Below are 27,818 nucleotides of genomic sequence, written 5' to 3'. Positions count from 1 at the left end.
TATAGCTCAAGAAATGCCTCTGTAATCATTTGCCAAAATGTCAACTTTTTGAATGTGTGCCCCATCAATTAGAGTTCCTCGTTCTTCACTCAGGACAAAGGTCCATAACAATTAGGGACGCCTTTATATTCATCAGTGCAGTTATTTCTTATACAAATCCTCTGAGGTATTTCAACTAAGTCTTTAAGCCAAAACTTAAGTCAGGCCCCAAATCCAGGGCCATTGTCTTTCCAGGGTTCCCTAATGACTTCTGTGCTTCTGTTTTTTGTTCATTGTTTGTTTATTTTTTCAGAAAGACCCAGTGAGCTCTCTGGACAATTTAGAGGAAAAGAAGTTTCCTGGAGAGGCCTCTATACCAAGCCCTAAACCCAAGCTCCATGCAAGAGATCTCAAAAAGGAGCTGATCACGTAAGTGGCACCCGGTGCTATGCCTTGTAAAATTCTGGAATTAAGAGATTGAAGTGCTTAATATGGGGTTACAATATCCTGGCTTTAGAGCAATTTCAACCAGTCAGTAGTTAAATGTTAAACATACATCTAAGTCTATGGCCTGAACAAAGAGAGTCGTGGAAAAACCGCACATGACAGTCTTATGCTAAGAGGACTAGAAGTCTGTTGATTAAAAACAAGATAAAACAATTAGAAATGCTTATTTTTTGACCCAAAATTCTTACCCTGATATCCATTGACCCCAGAGGGTCTTAGGCTGACCTTCAGGAACCATCCTAACCTCGAACACTTTATGCACATTGCTGTTTGGGTGAGGGAGTTAGGGTTTTCATCACATTCTCAGAGGGTTCTGCGACTCAGGAGAGTTTAAGGATGGGGTACCTGAAGGCAATAAGCACTAATTATATACTCGTTAATGAGCGAGTGAGGGAAGTGTGGGGAAACTGTTTCCATATGTAAATGATTAAATATCAATCAAGTATATTCATACACAGATACACCTAAAGCGGCCAGTGAATGAGTTTCCAGCAGAGAGTAACCCTTCCTCTCAGGCTCTGGCGCCTGTACCCTCTCTTCTGTGTCCCTTACCATAAAATATGTTTCAATTTTTCTAATAAAAAAATGTAAAAACCTCTCCTGACCCAGCTTCCACCTGGGCTCTGTCTCGCTCTCCTTTTACAGCTGAATTCCTCAAGAAAGTTGTCACTGCTGTGACTCGTTTTCCCTCCTGAATCTTTCCCGGACAGTTCTCCAGGGATCACTTGCCCCCTCCGGTCTGGTCTGGGGCTGAGGGTCCTTGATCCTCTTGACTGGGCAGCAGAGTGCCACAGACTGCTCTGGCCCTCTGCAGTCGTCCTCTACGCGTGGCTTCTGGGACACCTTCCCTCGGGACCTTGTCCCGCCTGTTACTCTCCTAGACTCACGTGCAGCCTTCTAAGGACTGAGGCGCCTCAGCTCAGTCCTGGGACCTCTTCTCTCCTCGTCTGCCCTCACTCTCTTGTGCTGAGGACTCCGTGGCTGCCACCCCTGCTGTGCCCTCCAGCCCACAGAGGCAGTGGATCTACCCGGCCGCCATGCCCCTGCCCCTCCCTGTTCACCAGCCAGCCCACCCCCAGCTCCTCCGCAGGCCCATCCTCCCCCTCCCTCAGCTCTTCTCCCAAAGCTCACTTACCAGAGAGGCCTTGGGGCTACCGCTGATCCCCCCGAGACCTGATCTTCTCTTCTTCACCTCCACTCTCCGTCGTCCACCTAGAGAACCAGGGCTCGGCTGCTCTTTCATGTCTGTTCTCAAAGGTGTGCACACCATTTGTGCATAATAGCTACTGTGCTGCCTCTTATTTCCCCACCTACAGGGACAGTGATTTGGGAACAGGGAACACATCTCAAATGCTGGTGCCAAGTGCAGGGCCTTGCACATAGTAGAAGTTCAATAAAAATTATTCCAAGTCCAGCATCGCTGTTCTCTAGGGACATGTGAGGGGCTTTAAAATGAGGTTAGACTTTGCCTTCTCCAAGGATTTCATACCTAACATTACTGGCTCAAACAGTGTGCTCCTTTATAAGTTTTGTATTCACCTGGGTCTTGGTGGTTGACGGTTCCAAATGTACTGGAACTTAAATTTCACCAAACACTCTTTCTTTCCAAGAGGCCACTGAGGTCTTCCATACACTTATTCCCACATGGAGGGGCTATTGGAGGCTTTTCATCTTTTTACAGATTGCCTTTCCACATGCTATTTTTAATATTTTCAAAAATGGCAAATTTTTATCGTTTGAAGGTAGATTGTTAGAAATTGCCAAAAGTCATCCCAAACTGAATGTAGTATAAAAGATTCATAATTAACATGCAGTGCCATTTGGGGTCAGAAAAATCATGAATTCCTAGAAAATTACTCTCTCAGAGACCTCATTGTTCACCCATCTTACAGACAGCATGAGTGCTTTAATGAATATCACTTATTTATGTGTGGATGTGTTAGTATATTTTTTTTGTAAAAGTCTCACTACTTTAGTGTCACCCTGTCCCTATTATGTTTTGCTTTATGTTTCTAACATATAATTGTACTTTAATTGGTTACCAAAACCTTTGTTCAAAATAGAATTTTTTTTATGTCACTGATTACCCTGGAATTTGCTTAGGGTTTGAGTGCCACTTACTGAGAGAACTAGCTAGTTTTCTTCCTCTAATTGTGATATTTTCATCTGCATACCTTCCCAGACTATATCACCCAACTGATATTGGCACATCGTTTATGTAAGATTTTTCACTGTCGCCTGGGAATTAAATCTTGCTATCAAAATTCTAAACAGAAACTTTTCCACTACAATGTTGCCTCCAATTCTTTCTTTATTTCTTGAACTTTTTATATCAACAAACTTTAAAAATTTATCAGCTAATTAAATGCAGATTTTTATCATTATATTTCACGGGTAACTTATTGCTGACATTTAAAAATCCTTGGCACTTCTTTTGCCAGTCCTGCTAATATTAATGGGAGTAATTTAAAAATAGAAATAAAATAAAGTAAATGCAATGCTGTTTTGGAACACGAGGTGGCGATGTATTTTTAGAGTGGGACTTCCAGACAGTCGAAACACCTCTCTCGCCCTCTGAATACTTCAGTCGTATCAAGTTTAGCAAAGATTTTTCTGCATTTAGTGGGTGAATGGCACTTGAGAGATAACTCAGCCCAAATTTTAATCATTTTTAATTTTTCTTTACTTTTTTACGTTATAGCTTCTGGAGTTTTCTTTCTGATACCCATCCAGGAAAAAGGATGGGAGAAGAGTTAAATCACTCAGCTTGGACCAATCCCTGAAAATTAAACATCCTTTTGGGAGATGGAAATGTTCTAACTCTTATAGTTTCTTTACATTACCTGAAAATGATTGCAAAGTGACTCACAGGGGAAAAAATACTTAGAAAGTGACAATTCAGAAAATATTGGAATGTTGTTAAACTATCCCAAATTGTCCCTTGTTCAAAAGGGTAAATTCTGTGTTCTATATATGTCTAAATAAGCTTTTACTTTAGGCAGGATGTCAAAGAAAATCAGATGTGTGAATGACATAACCGATTTTTAACACTGCCACACAAAGAGCTGAGTGGCTGGGGTCAGTCTGCTTACTACAAATGAATGACTTTCAAAAAAAAATCAGAGGAAGTTAAATGACTGACAAACCAAGGAATCTATTAATTATGGAAGGAAAACTGCCAAGGATACCTACCTTCTTACATTATTTTTAAAATACACATAAGATGCACATTGCCAGGACGTGACCGGGTTCTGAGATTAAATGAAGGTCAGGGACACAGATCTTGGTAGATCTTGGTAGAGCCAGCATCTTGGCCATAGCCTGAGAGAATATTCTTAGGCTAATGGTGAATTAGCAGCTGTCTTTGTTGGGTTCAAGCTTTGGATGAAATTGCTCAGGAGCTTTACTAACTAAACATCTTGCCTACTTTTTACTGTCAGCAACTTTCCTACTTAAACTATCAGTCTACATTTCAGGTTTTCAGTGTTTTCCAAAATGTTTATGAAGTTACTAGCTTGCCTTGTTCATAAAAACTCGCAAAAATTCCATTCTGGAATCTGTCACGTAATTGGTTCCAGTATTCCTAAGATCTGGTATCATAATAAAGCATGGGTTTATAATATTTGTTTTTAATAACACATATACTTTCGAAGGAATAACACACCCCAGACTGCTGACTCACAACATCACTAGATAGCTTTTAGTATCACTTTCCTACCTCGTTTGAATCAGAGAATTGGATGTGATGTCGAAACAGAAAACTAAGGAAGTAACGCATCATGCTATGATTTTTAGTTTTCTTTTAGGTAGTCTACTGGTTCTTACAGAACGTAAATCTTTAGCACACTAGCTTCTGCATGTCCCGCACTGTGTTGACTTACCTTGCACAGAGAAGCTGCCTCAGAGTCCCTCAGGCAGAGCAGATGAATCCACGAGATGTACTTGACTCTAATGATACATTTCTTCATTGACTCAGCTGCCCAACACCAGGATGTGACGGAAGTGGCCACGTAACAGGAAACTATGCGTCTCATCGCAGGTACCTAATGACCTCGTGTGCAGTCAGATTTTCATCTTGTTCTATTTTAAATATTATTCTTACTATTCAAGCAAGATAATATGTAGGTCAGGAAATGGAGAGTGAGGTAGTTGGGTTTTTGGTTTATTTTGGAGAAATAAAGTTACATGGTATAGAAATCATGATTCTTGGTCAAAACGGTTTTATTATCCTATAATTCAGGTTACAAACCAAAAGGGTAGGGCTCATGCCGGCCTTTGGTTCTGTCTGGCTTTAGGACTCATGCGAGACAAAGCCAAGATGACAGAATGACTCAAAGCAGCGCTTTACCCTGGGGAAAATACACCTTCAGTCCTTGGCAGATAATAAGTCAAGGAGTTAGAGATTAAATGGTGCAAGAGGCTGTGTTTAATCTTTCCATTTACGCTCTTCCCTGATACAATTTGCTTTCCCTTTGGAAAAGCATCATCACCTGCTGATGCAACAGGAATGGACTCTGTTATCAGTAATCATTGGGTCACAGAACCCCAGCCTTGGGGAGCCCATTGGGCTAAAGCCCTTCACTGGATAATGAGAAAATGTGAGTCTAGGAGAAATAATTTTGGTGCCCGCAAGCCCAGGCTGGTTAGAGTAGCAAAGCTAGATTCAAAGCCAGTTACAATGTTCCCGGTCCCCAGTAATTTAACATATGTTCACAGCTCAGGATGCTGTTTGAGTCAGAATTGTGTATGTGGTGTTGTATTTTGTTCTGTTTTTCTCTCGTCCCTCTCAGTGTTTCTGGATGTCCATTAGCAGATAAGACCCTGAAGTCCCTCATGGCTGCGAACTCCCAGGAGCTTAAGTAAGTGTCGGGCAGCCTGACTTCCTTGACCATTGTCCCCTGTGGTAGGACCCTCCTCATCCAGTGTCAGTGTGACCAACAAGTAATACATCATGCCCAGCTGAATTATAACAAAGTTATTCTTTCACCAAAAAGTTGGAATGACTAAAACCAAATCACTGGAATTTAATTTAATTTGCTTGCTTCAGGGGCTTTATAATAATTTTTAAAGGAATGATGTAATCATTAAACACACTACTTTGTCCCATTAATTTCAAGATTTATGTACTAAATTAGACCTAGGAACATGTGGCAAAGCATTTCCATCATCTAATTTTAAGAAAATTGCATAATATTATACCTTTTGGGTATTTTGACTCATACAACTGCCTTTCACTGTTGAGTGCTAAACACCAATTTGGCTCATTTCTACCAAGTCTACAAGATTTAAAAGTCACATATATATTAACTTTTACTGAGAGATTTTATTTTTCTTACCCTTTTCTTCTTTTTTATTTTTTTTTGAAATTTCAGAATATTACAGGGCTACAAATGTTTTGGTTACATGGATTGCTTTTGTACTGCTTCAGTCAAAGGTATAAGTGTGTCCATCACCTAGATAGTGTAGACTGTACCTGTTAGGTGTGATCTCGGCCATCCCCTCCTCGCCTCCACCTGCATAATTTCTGCTGAGTTTTACCTCTATCTGTGCATATGAGGGCTGATCAGTTACTTCCAATTTAATAGTGAGTACATGTGGTGTTAGTTTTTCCATTCTTGTGATACTTCACTTAGGAGGGTGCTCCAGTTCCATCCACATTATTGTAAAAGGTATTAATTTATTTTTTATGGCTGAGTAGTACTCCTTGGTGTACATATACCACATTTTATTAATCCATTCATAAATTGATGGTCACTTGGGTTGATTCTACATCTTTGCAATTGTGAATTGTGCTGCTATAAACATTCTAGTGCAAGTGTCTTTTTGATAAAATGACTTTTTTTCCTTTGGGTAAATACCTAGTTGTGGCATCACTGAATCAAATGGTAGGTCTACTTTTAGTTCTTTGAAGAATCTCCATACCGTTTTCCACAGAGGTTGCACTAGTTTGCAGTCGCACCAACAGTGTGTGTGTTCTTTTCTCTCTCTCCGCATCCACACCAGCATCTATTGTTTTGGGACTTTTTGATAAAAGCCATTCTCACTGGGATTAGGTGATATCTCATTGCAGTTTTCCTTTTCATTTCTCTAATGATTACTGATATTCAGCATTTTTTCATATGTTTATTGGCCATTTGTCTATCTTCTTTTGAAAAGCTTCTGTTCATGTCTTTGGCCCACTTTTTAATGGAGTAGTTTGATTTTTTTCTTGCTGATTTGCTTGAGTTCTTTGGAGATTCTGGTTATTAGCCCTTTATTGGATGTATAGCATGAAATATTTTCTCCCATTCTGTGGGTTGTCTATTTGCTCTGTTGAATGTATCCTTGGCTGTGCGGAAGCTTTTCAATTTAATTTTCTTGTCTTCTTTTAATACAAATTTCTCATATGTTTATTTTTATATCTTGTTATATTACATATAGAATAATAAAAAATTATAATCTATCTTTTACCTTTTAAAAATATGATAGGGCATAAATTTTAAAAGGTAAAGAAATTGCATTAAACAAAACTAAATTTATTTACAAATAATAATGTTTTAGGAAAAAGCAAATGTTACTACTTCTATTGGAAAAACAATAATATTTGTATAAATCGTAGAATCAGCTTTTGGTGTCTAAAACACATGTAACATTTCAGATATTTATAGTTTCTTAATTTTTTTAGTATTTTCCTCTTTTAAGTTGTTTAAAAATTTTTATCAAAAAATTGCAAAAAATAATTTTATAAAAGAAGATGTGATAATTAACAGATATAAAAATTTGGAGTTTTAGTACCAGAAATAGTAAAGGGAACTATGAAATATATAATTTTTCTTATTTTTAAAGTGTAAAGTACAATTTAGTGTGTCCACATAGAGTCTAGAAACCATTTTATTGACTGCAATTTTTCTGGACTGAAATATGAGCATGTTAAGTAGAGACTGATCACTAACAGATTGAAAAGTGAGATGTGCCAGAGTATCTCACTCAATTGCTCTAAACTTCTACATTGCCACATCTTAATTATAGCTATCAGTTCCCTTAAGTATTGTCTTTAAACCTTACTTCTAGAAAAATGTTGATAATATGTCAAAAATATGTAAATCGAGAGATCCTATAGCAATATTCAATATTTATATGTTTTATACAGCCATCTATTAACAATAAGTAAAGTCTTTGGGTTTTTCATACAAGAAAAAAAGAGAGACATTTCATTGACCTGTTGTCTAGATGTTCAAGGAGAAGGCCCAAAGAAGGCTGTTTGGTACAGGTGTTTCCGTGATTGCAACATGGTATTTAGCCACTATTTTACTGAAAAATGTTAATAGAAAAAGATTAACCTGCAAGCCTTTCTTGTAATAGAGAATACATATTATGTCTTTAAATGGTTAATTAAAGACTCAAATCAAGTTTCTCTGGTTAGCCAGAAGAGATGTGTGCTGATTTTATATTTCATCTGGAAAAAAAAGAAGCATTTACTCCATATTTTCTGCCTCAGGACTAGATATGAAAAGCATTCTGCAAAAGTTCAGTAGGCTAGGATTTAAGAAAAGGGATGGTGTTCACATTTTTCTTTGAATTATTGTTTTTCTCAAATGGAACTGTTGTTTGGGGAGACATCTGAACCACAATGGCACACGTGAAATGATAAGTGAAGATGATGTCTACAAGAACCTTCAGAAAAGCAATATTTCGATGGCCTCTGTGTTTTCATTTGTATTTCGGATTTTTTAAAAAGGCAACAAAAAGGAGAAAATTTATATAAATTTTTTGTATGTAAGTGTATATTGAAAGCTGTTTTTAATCAGCATTCCAAATAGAAATTGAATTCCCATTCCTCTCTCACCCTTCTCATTCCAAATGTAATGGTCGATTATCGGTAAGTTATTGGAGGATTTTTCTTTGTTTGGCTTGGGCCAGGAGGCAGGACGGATCAGGTGCGAATTACTTATATCCTGTGGCAATCATATTAATGCTCCACATCTCTGGAGATCACATATGCAAATGTTTATCTGAAATTAATGGATCATCATGGTACTACTGTGTATTGGAGAAATAAATAATTCATAAAAAAATTGGAAAACTTTTCTCTTTACATGAAAGATAAGAACTTTGCAGTTCTTAGATACTTGCAGGTCTAGACAGAAGTAAGTTGGGGACTGACTTTCAAGTTCCTTCCAACTGAAGGTTTAAAAATAGAAAAACAAAAGTTCGGTAAATAACAACTACTACTTTGTTCACCAAGCATCGCTCGGTAGTTATGTATCTTAAAATTTTTGAATGGATTATTAACCAAAACAGATAATTATATATTTTTTAAAATGTTCTGCAAAAAAGCAACTCATTCTTTTTAGTTCTGTTTGCATGTGTCCCCTCCTCCACGACAGCCTCTCGCCCTGGCCCATCCTCTCTTCCTCCTTCCCAGGTGTCCAACGCCAGGCTGCGATGGCTCGGGGCATGTGACTGGAAACTACGCTTCCCACAGAAGGTAGGACTGATCCATGCCCGAGACACGGAAATCAGCTTGTCAGCAGCAGTAGTCAGATCACATGATTTCGTTTTGTTCTTTGTTGGGTGCACATTTTAGCTTGTCCGGCTGCCCTCGTGCAAGGAAAGGTGGTGTCAAAATGACCCCTACCAAGGAAGAAAAAGAAGACCCTGAACTTAAGTAAGTGCAACCATTGTGGAATCAGGGTTAGCTGCATCTTACTGGTCAAATGGGCGGGGTCGCGGTTGGCACGCAGTGCAGCATGGGCTGAGTTTCAGGGAAGGCGTATACCCTATTAAACCCAAAGACTCTTGATGCAAGAGTCAGATTGTTTGGAGGTTCTAGAAAATTTTCCTATTCATAGCTAGGTTTTCTCAGTTTTTTGATAATGAAAAGAAAAAGGGGAAGATTTATAATTTTTTCAGTTGTTTTAAAGGAAAGTAGCATTGTGGAAGTGCTATAGAATGATAAATACGGTGGCATTTTCCCCTGAAACTTTCATTTTGCTTAAAGTGAAAATGCATCTAAATTGAATTCCCTCCTCTAAGAAATATGCTATCAAGTCTTGGGTGATATATGAAGATATGGATATAGAAATTTAAATTGTTTTCACTACAACATTTCTAAATACAATATTTAAACAATTGGCAACCAAAATTCCAGTTCTGTGAGTGATGTGCCATGTAATGGTGGTCAAGGTGGTTAACATTTCATACCCTTGGTCTTTGTTCGGAAGCAACATAACAGTGCTTACGTGGCTGGCTCTAGAGCTAGAAAGTGTGGGCATGAACTTGGCTTCACTTCCTAAAATGGGTGACAAGTTACCAAAGCTCTATCTGCCTTGTTTTTCCCCACTTACACAATGTGATAATAATACTCTCCACTCAAGAGACTGCAGTGAATATTAAGTGAGATAATGCATGAAAGTTGCTTAGGTCAGAGCCCGCAGACCCTTGTTCCTGCTAACACGATGCCATCTTGCTAGCACTAGCAGCATCTTTTAAAACTGTAATTTCATGGCTCGTCTTCTGGATGGCCCGGAACTGCCACTGCCTTCTTCCCAGCTGGTAATGTGTCTGCTGTGTCTCTCTAGATGCCCTGTGATAGGCTGTGATGGCCAAGGTCACATATCAGGTAAATACACATCACACCGCACAGCTTCTGGCTGTCCCCTGGCTGCCAAGCGACAGAAGGAGAATCCTCTCAACGGGGCCTCCCTCCCCTGGAAGCTGAACAAGCAAGAGCTACCACATTGTCCCTTGCCAGGCTGCAATGGGCTGGGCCATGTCAATAATGTTTTTGTCACCCACAGAAGGTAACATCAGATTTCTGTCTTTTCCTTGTGGTGTTGTGCTTGATCGGCACTGGATTGCCTGGGGGAGGGGCCCTCCTAACGGTCATTCATTACAGCCCTTTAGACGACATAACATTGAGTCTTGCTGAAGGGACATTTGAATAGTCTGAAGAATGAAAAATGTTATTTTCTCTATTTCTGAAAATTCACTACCAAGTTTTCAGGTGCTCTAGAAACTGCGCATTTGGTTTTTGTATTCTAGAATATTGCTTATGCTGCTCTTTTCTAATGGTTCAGTCTTTTAAATGGTTCACTTCAGTTCCAAGTGCTGATATCTACTCTATTATGTTATATAATTGTAAACTTTCACTTTACATATTTATATAATTCCCTCCCTCTTATGCACTGGCTCAATTTCAGGCCAAAATTGTAGTTATTTTGCTACTGGGAAGACGTGACTCACCCACAGTGGCCGTAAAGAAGATGACACAGTAACTGCTAAGCACACAACAGAATGAAGGGGGATTTGAAACCGTTTCATAGTTCACAATGACTTAATTCCTTTATCAGAGAGTGTCATGTATTTCAACTGGGCCCTTTGTTGGCAACAGTGATCTTAGTCCAGCTTTTTGGTTCACATTCTACCTAAAGGAAGAGACTGAAAGATTCACTATTTCCCCATCAATGGGTCCCCTGCTAGTCTCTCGGGCCACTGAGCACGATGCTGATCTAAAACCCAGTGAAGCTTTAGGAAGCCCCTGATGCTTTGTTTATGAGTAGTATACACACTGAGCGAAGTTGGGGCTTTTTGATGTTTTGCTCAGTTCTAAAGATACGTATTCACAGTGTCAGAAAATGAAGCTTTTCAGGAATTGCCTATTTAAACGTATATGCGGCAAAACTTGGAAAACTTGAATTTTTTAAGGGGTTTGTTTTTTGATGGTTTTCAAATGCAGGCTTCCGTCCACAGTGGCACACATCATTTTATTCCGAGTCCGAATCATTGTTTCATATCCAGGACGAGCAGTCACAAATCAAGCATGCCTAATGGCACAGTTCCTGCACAGTGGCTTGACTTTCTTGTAATGACCTCAGTAATAGCCATGTTGACACTGCTAATAAAATACTAATGTGGTACTACGGTGAGCACTGAGGGAACTGCTGGCAATAATGGAATTATCTTTAAAAACTGCAAAGAAGTTTTAAATGATGATGCCAAGGCTTGGTGAGGATGTGGAGCACCAGGGATTCTCACATGCTGTAGGTGGGAGTCACTGGTGGTGCCACTTTAGGACGCAAATTGCCTTTAAACAGTCAAACTGAAAATGAACAAATGAATGTGCCCAACCCCCAGCCACGAGCTGTCAGGCTTGCACCCCAGCGGCTCTCGTGAGTACTGGAACCCGGAGGCCTGTCTGAGCCGTCTGAGCAGCGTTGCTGCACTAACTCCAGACTGGCAACAGCCCGCGTGCCCACTGACAGTCAAGTGGGCGACCAGGCAGCGGTGTCCGCATGCGGGGCTGCCACAGCAGTGCTGAAAATGAACGCACAGCCACACGGGTGAACTTTAGAACACGGTGCTGAACAGGAACATTGCTGAAGACTCTTTGCCGTATGATTCTGTTCAAGGAAAGTTAAAAACATGGGCAAAATGACGTTTTAAAAAGCTAGGTAGCACTTAGCTTACAGTTTGAGTTAATGGTTAATCTCTCTGGGACAGAGAAGCCAATTGTTGAGGGACCTATGGGTGCTTCAAAGGTCCTAGAAAGGCATGTTCTGCGTTTTAAGGTACAGGGTATTCAATTTAACCGTATTCTTTAAACTGCAAATATACATAATATGCATCTGTTTACATATTATGTATTTCCTAAGAAAAAGAAAATTACAAGTTCAAAAATACAAGCTGCAATATTGATGCCAAGATACTATTTTCTAAGAGAAGGAAAGCAATGAAGAGTTTAGACAAAGGATTAATTTGGATTTCAGTGCTCTTCACTTGAAATTTCTCTGGCTACTTAAAAGATTTAAGAGATAGATTTAATTTGGGCATTCTCTTTAAGGTGGAATGCCCTTTCTTTACTATATGTAGAATTTAATGAAATAATATCAAAAAACACCTGGCTTGTGCCTGGCACATAGTAGGTGTTAAATACAGGTGATTTCCTTTTCCTTTTATGAAAATGTTATCGAGTCTATGTGTATATGGACTCAATAGCCTTTTAAACATTATGTATTTTGAATCTAAAATCCCTGAGGTTGTTCGATACTCTTTTGAATCACTTGTTCCCTAATAACAGCTGACGAACATCCAGGGTTCTCTCCCACAGCGAGTGCTGCTGTGAGTAACTTACATGGTTTATTCTTTTAAACTTTTACAGAGCTCTGTGAGCTACGTAGGTGTTATTAATACAATTATCCCCAGTTGACAGAAGAGGAAACGAGCGAGTGCAGGAAAGCTTCTGAGTTGCCAGAGCCTGGGCCATCCCACGTGCCCTCAGGTCTGATGGGGCCTTGGCGAGGGCCTGGCACCCGCTGTCACAGGTGCTCGCGCATACAAGTTTTTTTCCCAGCCAAAATGGGATAATTGCAAAACTCACTTTATAGGATGGTTAAGAACAATTTGACCCGTGCATTATATCAGTATTATATTTATATAATAATTACTTTCCAAGCTTACTTTAAATCTTTATATGACAAAATTTCCGCTTTGAAAACAATAACAACCCTGAGAAGACAGATGATATATTAAAGCACGTGCATGCACACATGCACGCAAACACACACACACACCATCACAGATGTTTGTAGCTTTAAAACCAGAAGGCCTGTTGACTATAAGAACACATTTAGTGCTATACCTTATCTTTGCAATTTTGTTGAAGTTTATTAATATATTGTAAGCAATGATGTTCACTACATAAATTATATCACCTGCCATTTTGCCCTAAAATAGATTAAAATTGCCTTAACAGAGTTGCAGGTTTGGTCGAAACCATATAAGGCACATTTTTTCTGTTTTTCCAATATGAAGCCTCAAAAGGAAAAAGGACTTTTAAAATATTTTTCCTGCTCAATATTTTTAAATTTAAAATTTTTTCATATCCTAGAAGATATGAAATATCTACGTTAGGAGATACAAAATGTCAAGTGGCATTTTTGGAACCAAAGCCTCACTTTCATAATTTCACTGTGTTCTTTGGTTCTCAGTCATGTAATTATGAACCAATGTGTCATTAACTTTTTCACAACACTGTGTCACTGAAAATTTTCTGCCGTGTTGTCTGAACAAAGTAAATCCTTTAGGGGTGAGGGTCAGAGAAGTTCTAATGAGGTATAAATATCCATTATGTTACAAATGTTACAGGTCACCTTTAAATATCTAATTTCCTGACTAAATATTCATCATTTTTTGAGAATACAATATACGACATAAAACAGAACAGATTTGTGCAAACTCTTCATTAAAAAGAAGAGTATGAAGCTTCTGTAGGCTCCAATTCACAGTGAGAAGCTTCCAGAAATAGAAGACTTGGGTTCTAAGTTGAATTTGTGCTTTTCATTTTTTTCTTTTCCTATATAAAATAATTTATAGCTTCCCAAATTTAGGTGATCTGCATAATCTTCTCTCGATATATATAATGTTACATATTTATTATTTTCATCTTTCATAGACTTGCAATGTAGAATAATTTAGTATTCTTCAAAAGATACAATAATTCAACAAACATTTATTAAGGGCTTTGCTTGAGGAATATTTTCTTTCATTTTGCCAAGTGTCCCCAGCTTCAGGTTGACATGATTGTTTTAGAGATGAATTGTAACTAAGTTTGTGTGTGAAAAAAATGTAAGTGGCCGATTGTGATAATTTTTATTTTGATCTAAAAATTGTTTCTACAAAAATACAAAAAAATTGCAAAAGAATTAATGGCTGCTTAGAACAACAAAAATATCTGATCATAAACAATGGAAAACAAGTTTTATTCAATGTTTCCATTTGCATACTGGTGCAATTTAAATAAAACAGACGACATTAAAGGAAAGAAACCCTGCTGAAGAAAGCAACTATTAAATGAAAAGGGTTATAAACACCACTGCAATGTGACAGGCTGCCTTGGCAGCGACTGCGTCTGAATACACTTATAGTGGCTCCTTTTATTCTCTCAGGGTAGATTTTTTTTAATGAAAAATAATGTTTTAAAAGCTAAAGAAAGAATTAAAAACTTTCCCAGAGCCAAACTTAATTTGTCATGGGAACATGCAGTGGGGTGTTATTTTTGGTTTATATTAATTTGCGTCATTCTGTAAAGATCAGACTACACTTGGCATAAAAACAGAAAGAACTAGATACTGTTTTATTATGCATGGAATTTTGAGTAATTGGGAACAATTCTTATTCACAATATAAATGTACCATTTCATGTTTACAGAAAATAAAGTAACCACTACTAAGCAAACTCATATGAATGCAGAAGAATAGCATTTTTACAAAACGAATTAAATCATGATTGTGTATCAGCAGTAACTATTTGTCCTTTGATTTAAGGAATAAAACCACAAAACATTTAATATTATTCCAGGGCCTTTTGCTTTTGCTTCAATAGACATTTATTTGCTACTTTCTACAAAAAGCCTGTGGGTTATAATGTAATTAGTAGAAAGGCAAAAACACAAATAGTAGTTAGTGAATGAAATGTTTGAATTTTTATAAGAAATAATATACATTTCACACATCGGTGTAACTTCTGTTTTCAAAGTTTGTCTGGATGTCCTCTCAATGCACAAGCTATCAAGAAGGGGAAGGTCTCCGAGGAGCTGATGACCATCAAGCTGAAAGCGACAGGAGGTACGAGCCTGGGGGCTACAGTCACTGTCCCCACAGTCTGCGCGGCGGCTCGCAGAGGGCTGTGCGCGTCAGAGCGTGCTCCACGCGGGTAGTGTAATTTTCATGTGCGAGAAGAAAGGTTTCCTCAGATCTGAACTAAAGCTATACCTTTGGGGAAAAAACAAAACAAAACAATTTCTTGGTTTCTTTCTTATTCTTCAATAGGGACCTCCAACAGAAAAAGTCTGGTGGTCACAATGGATTAGGATGCACCGACAGAAGCCGTGTCCTTCAGTCTCATGTGTGTGTGTGTTCTCACGTGTCTGTGTGTCACACGTGCGTGTGTTTTCCTGGTGTAAGTGCCCTATGACACCTGCATTTGGGTCCTTTAATTTTGTTCTTCTGTGCTCAAAATGGTATTTCCATGGCGATCCCAGACGCTTGAACCCAGCGTCCGTATCTCCACCTGTATCTACATTTCCCACGTTTCCTGAGTGTCAGTCCCTTCTCAAAGGCAAAATATACAGTTCCGGGTTCTATATTTGGATCCTCCAAGTTTCCTTTGATTCTCGAGTGTTTTTTCTTGAGATCTGTAATCTGCATTATCTGGGGCCTGTGATGTTTTCCATCGACGATCTTTCCAAAGCCTCCAAGAAGCAGGGGCAGAGCAATTATTTTGCTTTGGAGACTTTAGCTGACTGTGTCTTTGGCCCGTGACTAGAACTGAGCTGGGGACTTTCCGCTGTTGTTAACTTTCTTTCTGTGAAAGCATTGTTCAGTCTTTTTAATTCGTGTGTGTGATTTTTGTAAAAGAAAGTAGGCACTGCCAAGGGGAGGAAAGCTCTCTTGAGCTTCCTCCTGCGTCTCTTCTGAGAGCCTCACCTGCTTTATTTAAAGCGGTCCCTGGGGAGGCTGGTCGTGGGTGCGCCTGCCGAGAGCTGAGGGAGGGCAGTGTGCCTGCAGAGTGGGGAAAAGCCCTGGGTGGCAGGGACGGCCCTGCATCCTCCGATCTTTCCAACGTTCAGATGCGCAGTAAAAGGGCTTTCCTCAGACGCTTTCACTCTCCTTGGAAATACGCCCCACTCCCAAATGCCTCTTTCTTACTACGTCTGCAGTGAGACTGGGACAGTGTAGTGTGCATTTATTTATACATCCCCTTATTTAAACTGTATTTAAAAGGTTAGGAGCACAAAGCTACACAAAATAAAAGAAAGCTACTTAAAAATTAATTTTAAAAATGAGACAAAGGAAAATCAAAGATAGGGAAGCAAGATGGAACAAGGCGGGGAGATGAAAATGAATGTGCAAAGTGAGCCATGTCACACTGGGTAAATCAGGATTGAAAATCTGGTTCTGCTTTCTAGAAGCCAAAGCAAAAAGAGGGTATAATCACCATGGGAATCACACTGTACTAAGTAAATTCAGAGCAAAACTCTTTCTCGAACCAAGTACATGGAGAAAATATTTCGCAGGAGTCCTCATTACAAGAATACCAGTAATGTCTATACTCCAAATAGAATATAAATCACAGGGCTGCTCCTAATAAACAGCGAGCCTGTGGCATTACTTCAAATATGGTGGAGCTTTCAGGGGGCCAGCACCGAGGGCCAGGCGCACTCTTTGCTGGTCTCTCTGAACCCACAACAGACTTTCACAGTAACTGGGAGCAGCTGGACTGAGCACGCGCCCTCGAAAGGGTGCTTGTAGATCTAGCATCTTCAGCTGACCTTTCAAAGGATGTGGAGCAGCATCAAGATGGGCTGGACGCATTAAAGGCCAGGCGTAGTCATTTTAGGTGGCCAAGTATCTGGAAAACTACATGTTTACCATCCAAGAAGGTAGGAACTGATGCCCTGTGGAGCTTAAGAACCTGTGATGACTGTGAATGAGGAAAAATCCTACCTGAGGCCAGGCTGGTGGTCCATTAGGGTCAAAGAGGACCTGAAGTGATTTGGGGTCTAACAACACTCCACCCTGGTCACCTGCCTTTGAGCATGGCCACAATCATTGTTCCCCAGATGATCTTTAAAGCAGGTGAAACCCAACACTTCCTCAACTATAAAAATATTTTAAAAAACCAAATAGCAATAAAATATAAAATATAAAAAGTGCATACAACTTTAACCTTAGCATACTGTGTTAATTTAAACTAAGTACAAATCATTTATGCAATTAATTGAATTAGGTAGTGTTTTAGGGGAATATTATCTACAACCAGTTCAAACACAGAAGGCTTCTACCAAAATGTGTTTAATTCTAGAAGAATTGATCTTCACTTCTCCATCCTTGCCATAGCTAAGTAGCCACATTGATGTTTTAAAGACCTTTACGAGTCCTGATAATAGAAATAGTTCATTTGAATGAGAAAGGCTGCTAGTCCTTCTGTGCTTTGTGGGGACAAATAAAAGTCATGATGGTTGATCTATATATATATATATTCTTATACCCATAGTAGCTCCTTCTAGCTCTGTCTATGTGGGAAAATAGTGTGTTCTAAATATTGCGACACATCATTCCTTTCTGGATACTAACTCTCCTCACTCCTTTAGTAACTAAAATAGTCAAATTTACATTAGTCCATTTTTTCCCTAAATAAAAAAGAAATAAAATTTTAATCTGTAAACCTAATATATTAATAAAATAAATGTTAACTCAAGAAATATAATATAGGTTGTCTGAATATAATTGCCTCAATTGTATAATATGAAAAACATAACTACAGTACTTAAAAACCCTTATAAGTTGAGAACACCTTCTATATACAGGTATATACATAACTTGTATAATTATACAGAGCATAAAGATAATATTATAAATTACATAATCTTAATTATGCAAATTGGGCAGAGATTAGTCCTAATTAAATATTAAAATTATTGAATGAAAAGAAAGCATATTCTTTTGTTTTTAAATAGATGGACTCCGTAAAGAAACAGGGTATTTAGTGAAATATTTAGTGAAAAGATTATATGGTTTCCTTGACTGGCTAGGAACACCTGGCTAGTCTAACATTCGGTCTAACTGAATTTGATCCTGTAGCTAACATATCTCCCCAAATTCCCAAAGTCATCATAAAAACATTAATTCACTCACTTATTAATTTCACCAGAGTTTATATATTAGACCCCATGACAATGTTTCTTTCTGGAGGTCCCATCTATGGTCCTGCCCTTTCCACACGCTCCGGGCAACTTTCGTTATTAGGCGTCTTCCAAATGGCCCCTTCCTAATTAAGAGGCTGGGTGTCCTCATTAACATTGGGCATCAGGAAAACAGCCGTAACTAAATCCCAGTACCAAAACCCAGGCTGTCACTTAAAGAGTCTTGTCCCATCCCCTGCCTCCCCGCCATCACAAGACCTGCAAAATCTGCCAGCACGTAACACCCCGAGTCCGTCTCCTTCCTGGGACCTCCCCCCGCCCTGCCGTGCGGGCAGGGGCGTCAGGCCTAGCCAGGGCTTTAGCGGTAGGTAATCTCCCACCCGGTCTGCTGAAGTCTACTCCTTCTCCCCTTCAATCCATTCTCTACTAGAAATCCACGTTATGATTTCGAAAAGTCAGCCAGATCACCAACTCCCCTGCCTAAAATCCTCCCGGCTCCGGCCACAGTCAGCGCACCCGGGCTCCCTGTGCGCTCCCGGTGACCCTCACTCACCTGCTGCCGTCCTGCAGCACCCACGGCCTCCCCGCCCGGCCTCCTCCTCCTCCTGCTTCCTCCTCCGCCCGGAACAGCCATCTCGGCCGGTTGGGCTGACTCGTCCGGCCCCGAGTCAGCGCGGAGTCTCCCCAGTGAGGCCTCGCGGCACCGGCGTGTTTCCTTCGCAGCCACTCACGGGTCACAAGGGTCTCCTTGCTTTTTGTCCGCCTCGCCAGATATGTAAGAAAACACCACTCCCTGAAGTGGAATTTCACTGAAAAAAAACAGAAAGAAAAAGCAATATGTCAAAGAAATTTAGCAAGAGGATTTCGCTTGCTCAAATCAGAAAAATTTCGAATGTGGATAGCACTCCAAAAACCTGTTTCATTGAGATTCCAAATGTTTTAATTTTTTCTTTCCCAGCTCTTACTTATCAGTCGTCTGAGAGAAGATTCCCCCTCAGCCACCAGCCCGTAAACTACGGGGCTGAGGAGCCCGGCGCGCTCCAGACGCTGGGACAGAGCCCTGCCCCACGCTGCGCCTCCACTGGGGTGGTCCGGACAACCTTGTCGCTTGTAGATTCGTATTCAAATAGATCCACGTACTAAGATGCCTAGATCTTAGCTGTTGGTTTGTTTTCCTTCTTCTATTAAATGTCAGGCCTTGAGTTAGGTCGGTCTTGTGACACACCGTCTTCATCGCTCCATGCGCGGCCCTCTTCTGTTCAGCAGGTAGTTACTTTCAATGAGCAGTGAGCACCTACAAAATAGCCACCTGCTCTATCAGGCTGTATTCCGTGTAACTTACAAGGCTTACTTTTTTTTCTCTTCACATCATATTACTAAGAGTCACCCCTGTTGTTTTGGGGGAATGTGGCTCGTTTCCAGGTTGCGCTTTTGTGAATAGTACTGCTACATACACCTTGTGCGTATTTTCAGTTGTTCATGTGCAACCGTTTGTTTTTGGAATTGTGGTCATGGGGAATATGAATGTTTACCTTCAGTAGGTAATCAATTGTTTTCCAAAGTTGTCACCCCAGGGAAGTATAAGAGCCTAGATCTTTTTCAAACCAATTGTCAAGCCAACCTCCCCCTCCACCCACTCCACTCCCCACTGCCGCCATTCTGCTCTCAGGAAATTGCTTTTATTAAGTCTAACTGCAGAAGTTCACATTTATCCTTCTTCATTGTCAACTCTGGTTTAGACTCATTCTTCTGGACTGCTGAGATTCCCTTTAATCCTGCCCCTGGCATCCTGAATATTCAGTACCTTCCCCAGCTTCTTAAAATCTTTAAATTGTATTCATACTCCTTCTAAAAAATAATCACAGGAAAGTAACTCCCATTCACTGAGAGCTTCCTACGTGTTCAGCACTCCACGTTGTACTGCATTCATTCGCACAACGTAGATATTATGCACATTATAGAGAAGAGGAAACTGAAGCATAAAAAAGTTAAATAAGTCGTCGAAATTCAAAAACAACAGTCAGGCCGGGCGCGGTGGCTCACGCCTGTAATCCTAGCACTCTGGGAGGCCGAGGAGGGAGGATCACTTGAGCTCAGGAGTTCGAGACCAGCCTGAGCAAGAGCGAGACCCTGTCTCTATTAAAAAAATAGAAAGAAATTAGCTGTACAACTAAAATATATATAGAAAAAATTAGCCGGGCATGGTGGCGCATGCCTGTAGTCCCAGCTACTCGAGAGGCTGAGGCAGAAGGATCGCTTGAGCCCAGGAGTTTGAGGTTGCTGTGAGCTAGGCTGACGCCATGGCACTCTAGCCCGGGCAACAAAGCAAGACTCTGTCTCAAAAAAAAACAACAGTCAAGGCCAGCATTCAAACTCCGAGGCTGATGTTCTTTCCCCTAAATTGCATTTGCTCCTCGTGCAAGTCCACGTGGAGAACCCGCCGTGTGTCCCTGGGCTCTAACTGTCCTGCCAGCACCCCGGCTCTGCACCACTCGTGGGCCCTAAGGTCCAACGCAGCGTATTTGATCACTCAGCATAAAACTGTCCCTGCGGCACTGTGCACAACATGGGCTTTGGAGTGCAAGCCCAGCTCTGCCGCGGAATTTGAACTGGGGCAGGTTATTTGACTTCTGTGGGTGATTCCTGAGGCCTCCTTTGACCTGTCTGAGGTTCGATTTCTTTTGTGTGAAAGGGTGTAAGGGAGCTTGTCGCACAGGGTGCAGTGCAGAGTGACGGGGGACACAGTGCAGACGCGCCTGCTGTGCTCCTGACACAGCCGAGCCTCACTCCACGGTGCTGCTTCTCTACTCTCTCCCTTCTCTCTCCTACCAGGGAACCAAATCCCATCCCTGCTCCTATCCAGACACCCGGCTACGTATGGCTTTGGCAAACACGCTTCACATCAAAGTGTCGTTTTCAGCTAGCAAACCACAAATGAAACATAAAATGACCCATATTTGTCACAGTGTCGTATTTTCAGGTTGAACTAAGATAGTCTGACTCTTTATAGGTATAGAAGGTGATGAAGAAATTAGGCATTTGGATGAAGAAATAAAGGAACTGAATGAATCCAACCTTAAAATTGAAGCAGATATGATGAAACTTCAGACCCAGGTAAAAAAAAAATAAATAACTGGTTATCTTTAAAGTAATCATACTCTTTAGTGGAAACAAAACACTGAATTTTTTAAACTTTGTGTCTGAAAATATAATGATATCTTAGAGTGACTGCAGTGTTTCTCGATTACCCAGTTATTGTAAAATCCTAAACAGGTGGGTCACCATGGCCATCATTGATTTGGTAGCTGTAGGAAAGGTTACTCATGTTTTTGCCCTGGTTGCATCCAAGATTTCATAAGCAAATAAAGTAAATCATCCTACAGCTAAGGAGTCCTGTAGAGCAACAGTCCCCAACCTTTTTGGCACCAGGGACTGGTTTCCTGGAAGACTGTACTTCCACAGAAGTGGGGGAGGAGGTGGCAAGCCATGGGGAGTGGCTGTAAATACAGGTGAAGCTCCACTCACTTGCCCCTCGCCTCCTGCTGTGCGGCCCAGTTCCTAACAGGGCGTGGACTGGTGTCAGTCCGCCAGGGTTGGGGACCACAGCTGCAGGACACATAGAGGTTTAGAAAAAAATCAATCTTTTTTAAGGTAAGAGTCCTTAGTTTTATTCAAAATCAAGTAAAACAGTAACTTTTTAATTTATTTTTTCTGGAACACCTCCGAATGTGTCAGTATTTGTTAGTAACAGATCTTACTAGACCTTCTCTTGAACACATTCTTTATGCCAAAAATACAAGCAGTTTCTTGATTCTGCATTCCGCTTTGTAGTATCAGCCCTGTCACCCAAGGCTTTTAAACAGTAGTCATAACTCTTTTGCAACAAGTCATCAGGGGAGACTGAGGCAAAGCATAGAATTGGCGTCTTCCAGCCCTCCCCTTCTCTCCTCTCCTCAAGTGTGGGGTTTTTACTCTCTGTGGTTACCGGCTCTCTCAGAAGTCCTCAACGCAGCAGCATAAGACAGGAAATTTTAATCCATCTGAAATGCAGTTCTGATGTCCTTACCCAGTGTGACCACTGCCCTGATCTTCCATTCGTGGCAGTCTGGCACACAGAAAGAGCTTGATGCTTTGGCTTTAAAAGCACGGGAATTCCTCTTGAGAACAATTTGCAAAAAATGCAAAGGCCTCTGTTCTCGTGGAGCTTATAGTCTAGGAGGGGGCAGACAGTAAACAAAATCATAGACCATAAATTGTGCTGCGTGCTGGAATGGGGGGCTGGGCGAGCAGCCAGATCTCCCTATTAAATAGGACGGCCAGGCCCCAGGAGAAGGACTCCACGTTTAAGTCTCGAGGAGAGGAGTGAACCAAGCGGTATGGGGCAGAGTGTTTCAGACAGCAAGTGCAAAAGTCCCAATGCTGCAATTCGAGAAGTAGCAAGGAGGGAGTATATCCTCGGGTGAGTGTGTGTTGGGCGGTGGGGGCAGCCACAGAAGAGTCCCAGAGGCAACATGGGGCCATTGTAGAGACCTTGGTTTTATTCTGGAAGACTGCAGAGCCATTTTGGGCTCTGGAGCCAAGTAGTGGCGTGATCCTGACTTACATTCTGACTTGCACTTTAAGAGACTCCCGTTTGGTGACTGTTGAGGAAGGGCAGAGAAGGGCAGGGAAGGTGATATAGTCATGCTGGTGGCTGGGCCCAGGTGGCAGCAGTGCAGGGAGGGACAGCGGTCCCATCCGGATATTTTGAATGAGGTGCCCAGCGGATGTGAGGTGTGAGAGGAAGAGGCTGGGGGTGCACGGAAGCCTGAGCGTCATGCTAGTTTCTGTAGCTGGAAAGGAGATGCTGCATGCGGAAAATAGCAAAAGATTGCTTGGGGGATGCTGAGTCTGAGATACCCATTATACGGCCATGGGGAGAAGTGAAATCTGCAATTCACGGGGAAGTCTGCTGAAGACACACCTTTGGGAATGTGATTCCAACCCTTGCAGCTGCAGTTTTGTGCAGAGGTTGCGGTGTGCACGTCCCTTGGCATTTGGATTCAGCTGGTGCATGTTCCTTCAGAGAGAAACTGTTTGTACTTCCAAACTCCGCTTCTCTTACTCCCAAGTTATTTCCGTTTTAGATCACGTCCATGGAGAGCAACTTAAAGACGATAGAGGAGGAGAACAAACTCATCGAGCAGAACAATGAAAGTCTGCTCAAGGAGCTGGCCGGGCTGAGCCAAGCCCTCATTTCCAGCCTCGCCGACATCCAGCTGCCACAGATGGTAAGTCAAAGGCCAGGACGTTGCTGTTCCATCACAGGTGCCTGCAGTGTCGCCGTGCAGTTACCCACGGGGCTGCCAGTCCGAGGCATTTAGCTTCGAGGAGACCTGTCAGTAGTCATAGGGTGACCATGTTCACCACATTCTGACCTGCAATAATCTCCTTCCCTGGGAACATGGTAGATGTATTTAAATTATATTAAGGCCAAGGATGGTTTTAAAGAAGCTAAGGTGACTCTTAAACATGAAGGTTTATTTAAAGCTTGTTTTATAATGTCATATGAAAGTTAGAGGTCAAAACTCCCTCACTGAAAATGTATTTCCAAGTAGAAGATTGCATGGCTTAAAAAATCTGAGACCCAGTCATTCATAGCATGCACCCGACTCAAGAACTGCAAAAAAGAAAAAAAAGCTTAATTCCTAGTAGACTTGGTGCTTTCTTCATACTTATGTATGAAGAACATAATTTACTTTTCCTCATATAAAAAGAAAGCACAACAGTGAGCAAGACATCCTTATTACAAAATCTAAGCATCTTAGGTATGCAACTATAGTCATGCATTCCTTAGCAACAGGGATGTGTTCTGGGTGTATCGTTAGGTGATTTTGGCATTGCGTGGAGATCACAGAGAGCACTCACGCAAACCTAGATGGCATAGCCTACTACACACCCAGGCTGTATGGTACAGCCTATTTCTCCCAGGCCACAAACCTGTGCAGCATATGTTATTGTACCAAATACTGTAGGCAATTGGACCACAATGGCAAGTATTTGTGTATCTAAACTTATTTAAGCATAGAAAAGCTATAGTAAAAATATGGTAATCCAGCCTTATGGGACCACCATCATACACGTGGTTCATCATTGAGATATTATGCAGCACATAACTGTATTTGGAATTCTTAGAAAATTAGTTCCTTTTACAAATTCATAAATACAGACACATCTTTGGAGGGGGGCTGCATTGTTGAATGCTTTCAGTTTCCTCAGAGCCTACATTTTTAGAACAATTTTTCCAAAGCTGTCAGTTTTATTTACAAAATGGTTTAAAGCAACAGCAATGTAATGAAGAAATACAATCAGTTTTGCTTAAAACAATAAACCCCTCCATTTTCCAAACTTCCTAGCACGTAGCTCTTACTTTACCCAATTCCAAATGTGACCTCCCCCACTCCTGAAAAAGCAATAATGTAACAATGAGCACAAAGGAAAATAAATTATTATGCTATGGCCAGTATTAAGGCACTTCTTAGATATTATTATATTATTTATTAAAATTTGTCTAACTTATACTTCAAATGTATATTCCTTAATATTTGTTTCTTCGTCAGTGCCATAAAAAAAAGATAGGGACCACACAAGATAACTTGTCCCTCATATAGTTACCACCCAGGGCAGTGTTTTTAAGGCTGATCACACAAAAAGTTCACAAGAGCACCAAAGAGTGAGCACTGGCATTTCCACTCCGCAGTGGAGGAAAGCAAGGCACACAGGGTTTATGTAATTTGATCAAGGTTCCAAAGCGAGCACGAGTCAGGTGGTCCTGGCTTTACCGCTGTAAGGCCTTTATCCACTCTGCCCTCAGGTCCCAGTCCAATCACATGATTTTCCAAGACACACATGGCACAGCAAGGGCAGAAGCTAAAAGGGAACAGAAAATCGTGATTGGACCTGCTTAGCACGGCCAAATAATCTTCCAGTTCAGAAAGCTAATTTTCAAAATAGCAGCAATAACAGTATTTAGACCTTCTAAAAGTCCTTTCTTCCAAGTACCTTGTGAAGTAAGACACTTGTCATGTGTTTTCAAAAAGATGGGAAAACAGAAGCACAAAAAGCAGCCGAGTAGCATTCCCTTTGTGGCACTCCATCCCTTTTGCTTTTGCACGAAACACGTACATATCCAGCGTGTGCTCTCTTTGAAGAATCACAGTAGGCAAAGGAGATACCAAAACACACAAAAAGAACAAGGGACGAAGAATCTTGACTTTGCGAAACTGATATTCTGCATGCAGAGACAGATAGAGAAATAAAAAGTGTATTGCCAGAATGCCATGGGGGAAAAATGGGCCACAGGTGTCTGAGGATGGAGGAGAAAAATTGTCCATCACAACTAATTGGAGAGCAACTTGCTCAAATCTTAAATTCCTTAAATTCTAGCCTGGTGCTGTTAAAGGAGCCACTTGGTACAAGCACCCCTCCCTCCCCAGCCTCACCAGCATTCCCCTTCCCCAAACAGGAGGTCTCTTTTGTGCCGAGCATATGCAATTGTGGCCGAGGCTGCCTCCCAAGAGAAGTAGAACAGTTCTGAGAAGTCCAGCTCAGCAGCCAGACATATCCTTTCTATGGCTGCAGATCAACCCCAAATACCACACCAAGTCACGTTAATCCCACGAATTCAGAGTGAGCAGATGAATCCCAACACACACACAGTCTCTCTCCGTCTCCCCCAACTCCAGCAGCCATATGGATCCTTGCTTTCCCTCCCAGACTCCCGGGTCTCCAATAGTCTTCAGGTCACTCGGCCCTCCTTTTGCCTCAGCCTGAACCACTGTGATTGGGTCAATGTGTTTTGTCTCCATTTAGGGACCTATCAGTGAGCAGAACTTTGAAGCATATGTAAATACACTCACAGACATGTACAGCAATCTGGAACGGGACTATTCCCCGGAATGCAAAGCTCTACTGGAAAGTATCAAACAGGCAGTGAAGGGCATCCATGTGTAGGATCACAGCGCTGCCGGGCAACAGAAATTACCAACAGCAGTAAACTCCAGATGGATCTGTGAGAGGTTCGTGTACTGCTAAGGCATGGAGGTTGCCGTGCGCATTTACAACTGCAACATTGCACTAATTTTTTTCCCCAGCTGACATAAAAAGGAAAGAAAAACTATGATAAACTCTTTGGATTAAAAGCAATGCAGTCGATTATTAGATCTTATTTATTTTCATATGTTTTTCTTTTATTTCTTCATTGCACTCTTTTTTTTTTTGTAAAGTATATGTAAAATAAATGTGACATTTTTATAATTTATTTATTACTAATCAAAGAGTTTTTTATCTTTTAACTGCATTTTGAAGTCTGCCATATTTTTACAAGTGTGTTTATTAATTTATTTTCCAATAGGATTTAAAATAGAAATGCTATTCTCAAATCACCTATCTTGCTGGGTTTAAATGAGAAAACAAAAAGTGTGAAGGAAATCCTTGTCTAAGGACTGCACTATGGTCGAGTTTGAGTTTTATTGAACACTTCTTCCCTGCCCCCCTTCACTGGTTTTTGTGTTTCTGAATGAGTCTGCGGTAAGGTGAGCTGCGCGCGAGGAGTAGGGAGACAAACGGCGCCCACCAGTGGGGATCGCACTCAGAAGCACAGGATGCCGGAAAACAGCCTGCTCAGAATTTGTCAGCAATAATTAAACACAGCAATCGGCAAAGTATTCGGCTTGGCTGTACGGTTTTAGTTAATATGAATTATTTATTTGAAATGTTTAAAAGAAACATAAGCTTTTTTAGTGATGCAGATTTGTCTGTTTGTTTTCAAGTCATATCAGATAGTTGGCAACTCCTATCCCAAGATGAGAAATAAGACTTGGTGTGACCAGCCAGGCTTTCCTGCCATATGTTGGTACAATATACAAGTGACAATATTGGTGTAGATTTGTATTTAGCAAATACAAATACATCCAAATGGAAAATTTTGTAGATACCATATCCCTTGAAATAGCATTTATCTTACTGGGTTGACTGGAAAGGAATGGAAAATATAGTCACACATGAAAAAATGCTACTCCAATCCGAGTGATTACTTCAAACACTGGCAACTTTGGTCTCACCCTCCTTAGGAAACAAGACAACATTCAATTTGATAAAAATCTTGCCATAGAACTACAAGTGCTACAAAGTATACACACACACTGGTACACACAGGCGTACTCACACACAGATGCACACAGACACTCATCCACACGTAAAATTGAGCCCACAATCTTGAATTTCTGAATGGATCAGAGTTTAGTAGTTGCTATAGTAAAGGCAATGTCTATTTCAGGGATTGTAAAGTAGTTAAGCATTATTTCAAAAGTTTTTTTATATTTATTTTTTTTAAGGAAAAGGTATAGACAACCAGCTAAACTGCCTTTTTGGTGTGCACACACATTTCATGTGCAGACGTGCCTCTGTGTAAATGTACACATGAACTCAGTGTGGGCTTAGTTTTCTGTGCTATAACAAAAGTGTTTATTTTTGATTAGCCTCATGGATATTTAGATTGAATGTGATGGCATTCACAGGCTTGATATATTCCACTGTTATTACTGTTACCTGCACAAATGAAAAGTAATACTCAATGGTAATTCCACTCCCATGAGACTGTGGTCATTG

At 40.7% G+C, this 27,818-nt stretch overlaps 1 protein-coding gene across 2 annotated transcripts in view; it reads left to right on the top strand.

Moving 5' to 3' along the window:
- Window positions 1-27,143, top strand: part of ST18 (suppression of tumorigenicity 18, zinc finger) — a 97,200-nt gene extending 70,057 nt beyond the window's left edge. For both annotated transcript variants that reach the window (XM_012661404.1, XM_012661405.1), the window contains exons 12-21: window positions 293-408; window positions 4,463-4,525; window positions 5,277-5,345; window positions 8,891-8,953; window positions 9,053-9,133; window positions 10,047-10,268; window positions 15,002-15,090; window positions 21,181-21,284; window positions 23,297-23,440; window positions 26,022-27,143. In XM_012661404.1, coding sequence (XP_012516858.1) covers window positions 293-408; window positions 4,463-4,525; window positions 5,277-5,345; window positions 8,891-8,953; window positions 9,053-9,133; window positions 10,047-10,268; window positions 15,002-15,090; window positions 21,181-21,284; window positions 23,297-23,440; window positions 26,022-26,162 — 1,092 coding nt within the window. In that variant the 3' untranslated portion in view covers window positions 26,163-27,143. The remainder of the gene's footprint in view (window positions 1-292; window positions 409-4,462; window positions 4,526-5,276; window positions 5,346-8,890; window positions 8,954-9,052; window positions 9,134-10,046; window positions 10,269-15,001; window positions 15,091-21,180; window positions 21,285-23,296; window positions 23,441-26,021) is intronic.
- The last annotated feature ends 675 nt before the right edge of the window (window positions 27,144-27,818 follow it).

The sequence above is a fragment of the Propithecus coquereli genome, unplaced genomic scaffold (genome assembly GCF_000956105.1).
Source record: "Propithecus coquereli isolate 6110/MARCELLA unplaced genomic scaffold, Pcoq_1.0 Scaffold71, whole genome shotgun sequence".
Classification (NCBI taxonomy): Eukaryota; Metazoa; Chordata; class Mammalia; order Primates; family Indriidae; genus Propithecus; species Propithecus coquereli.
Note: the sequence above shows the minus strand (reverse complement) of the source record. Positions and strands in the feature narration are given on the sequence as shown.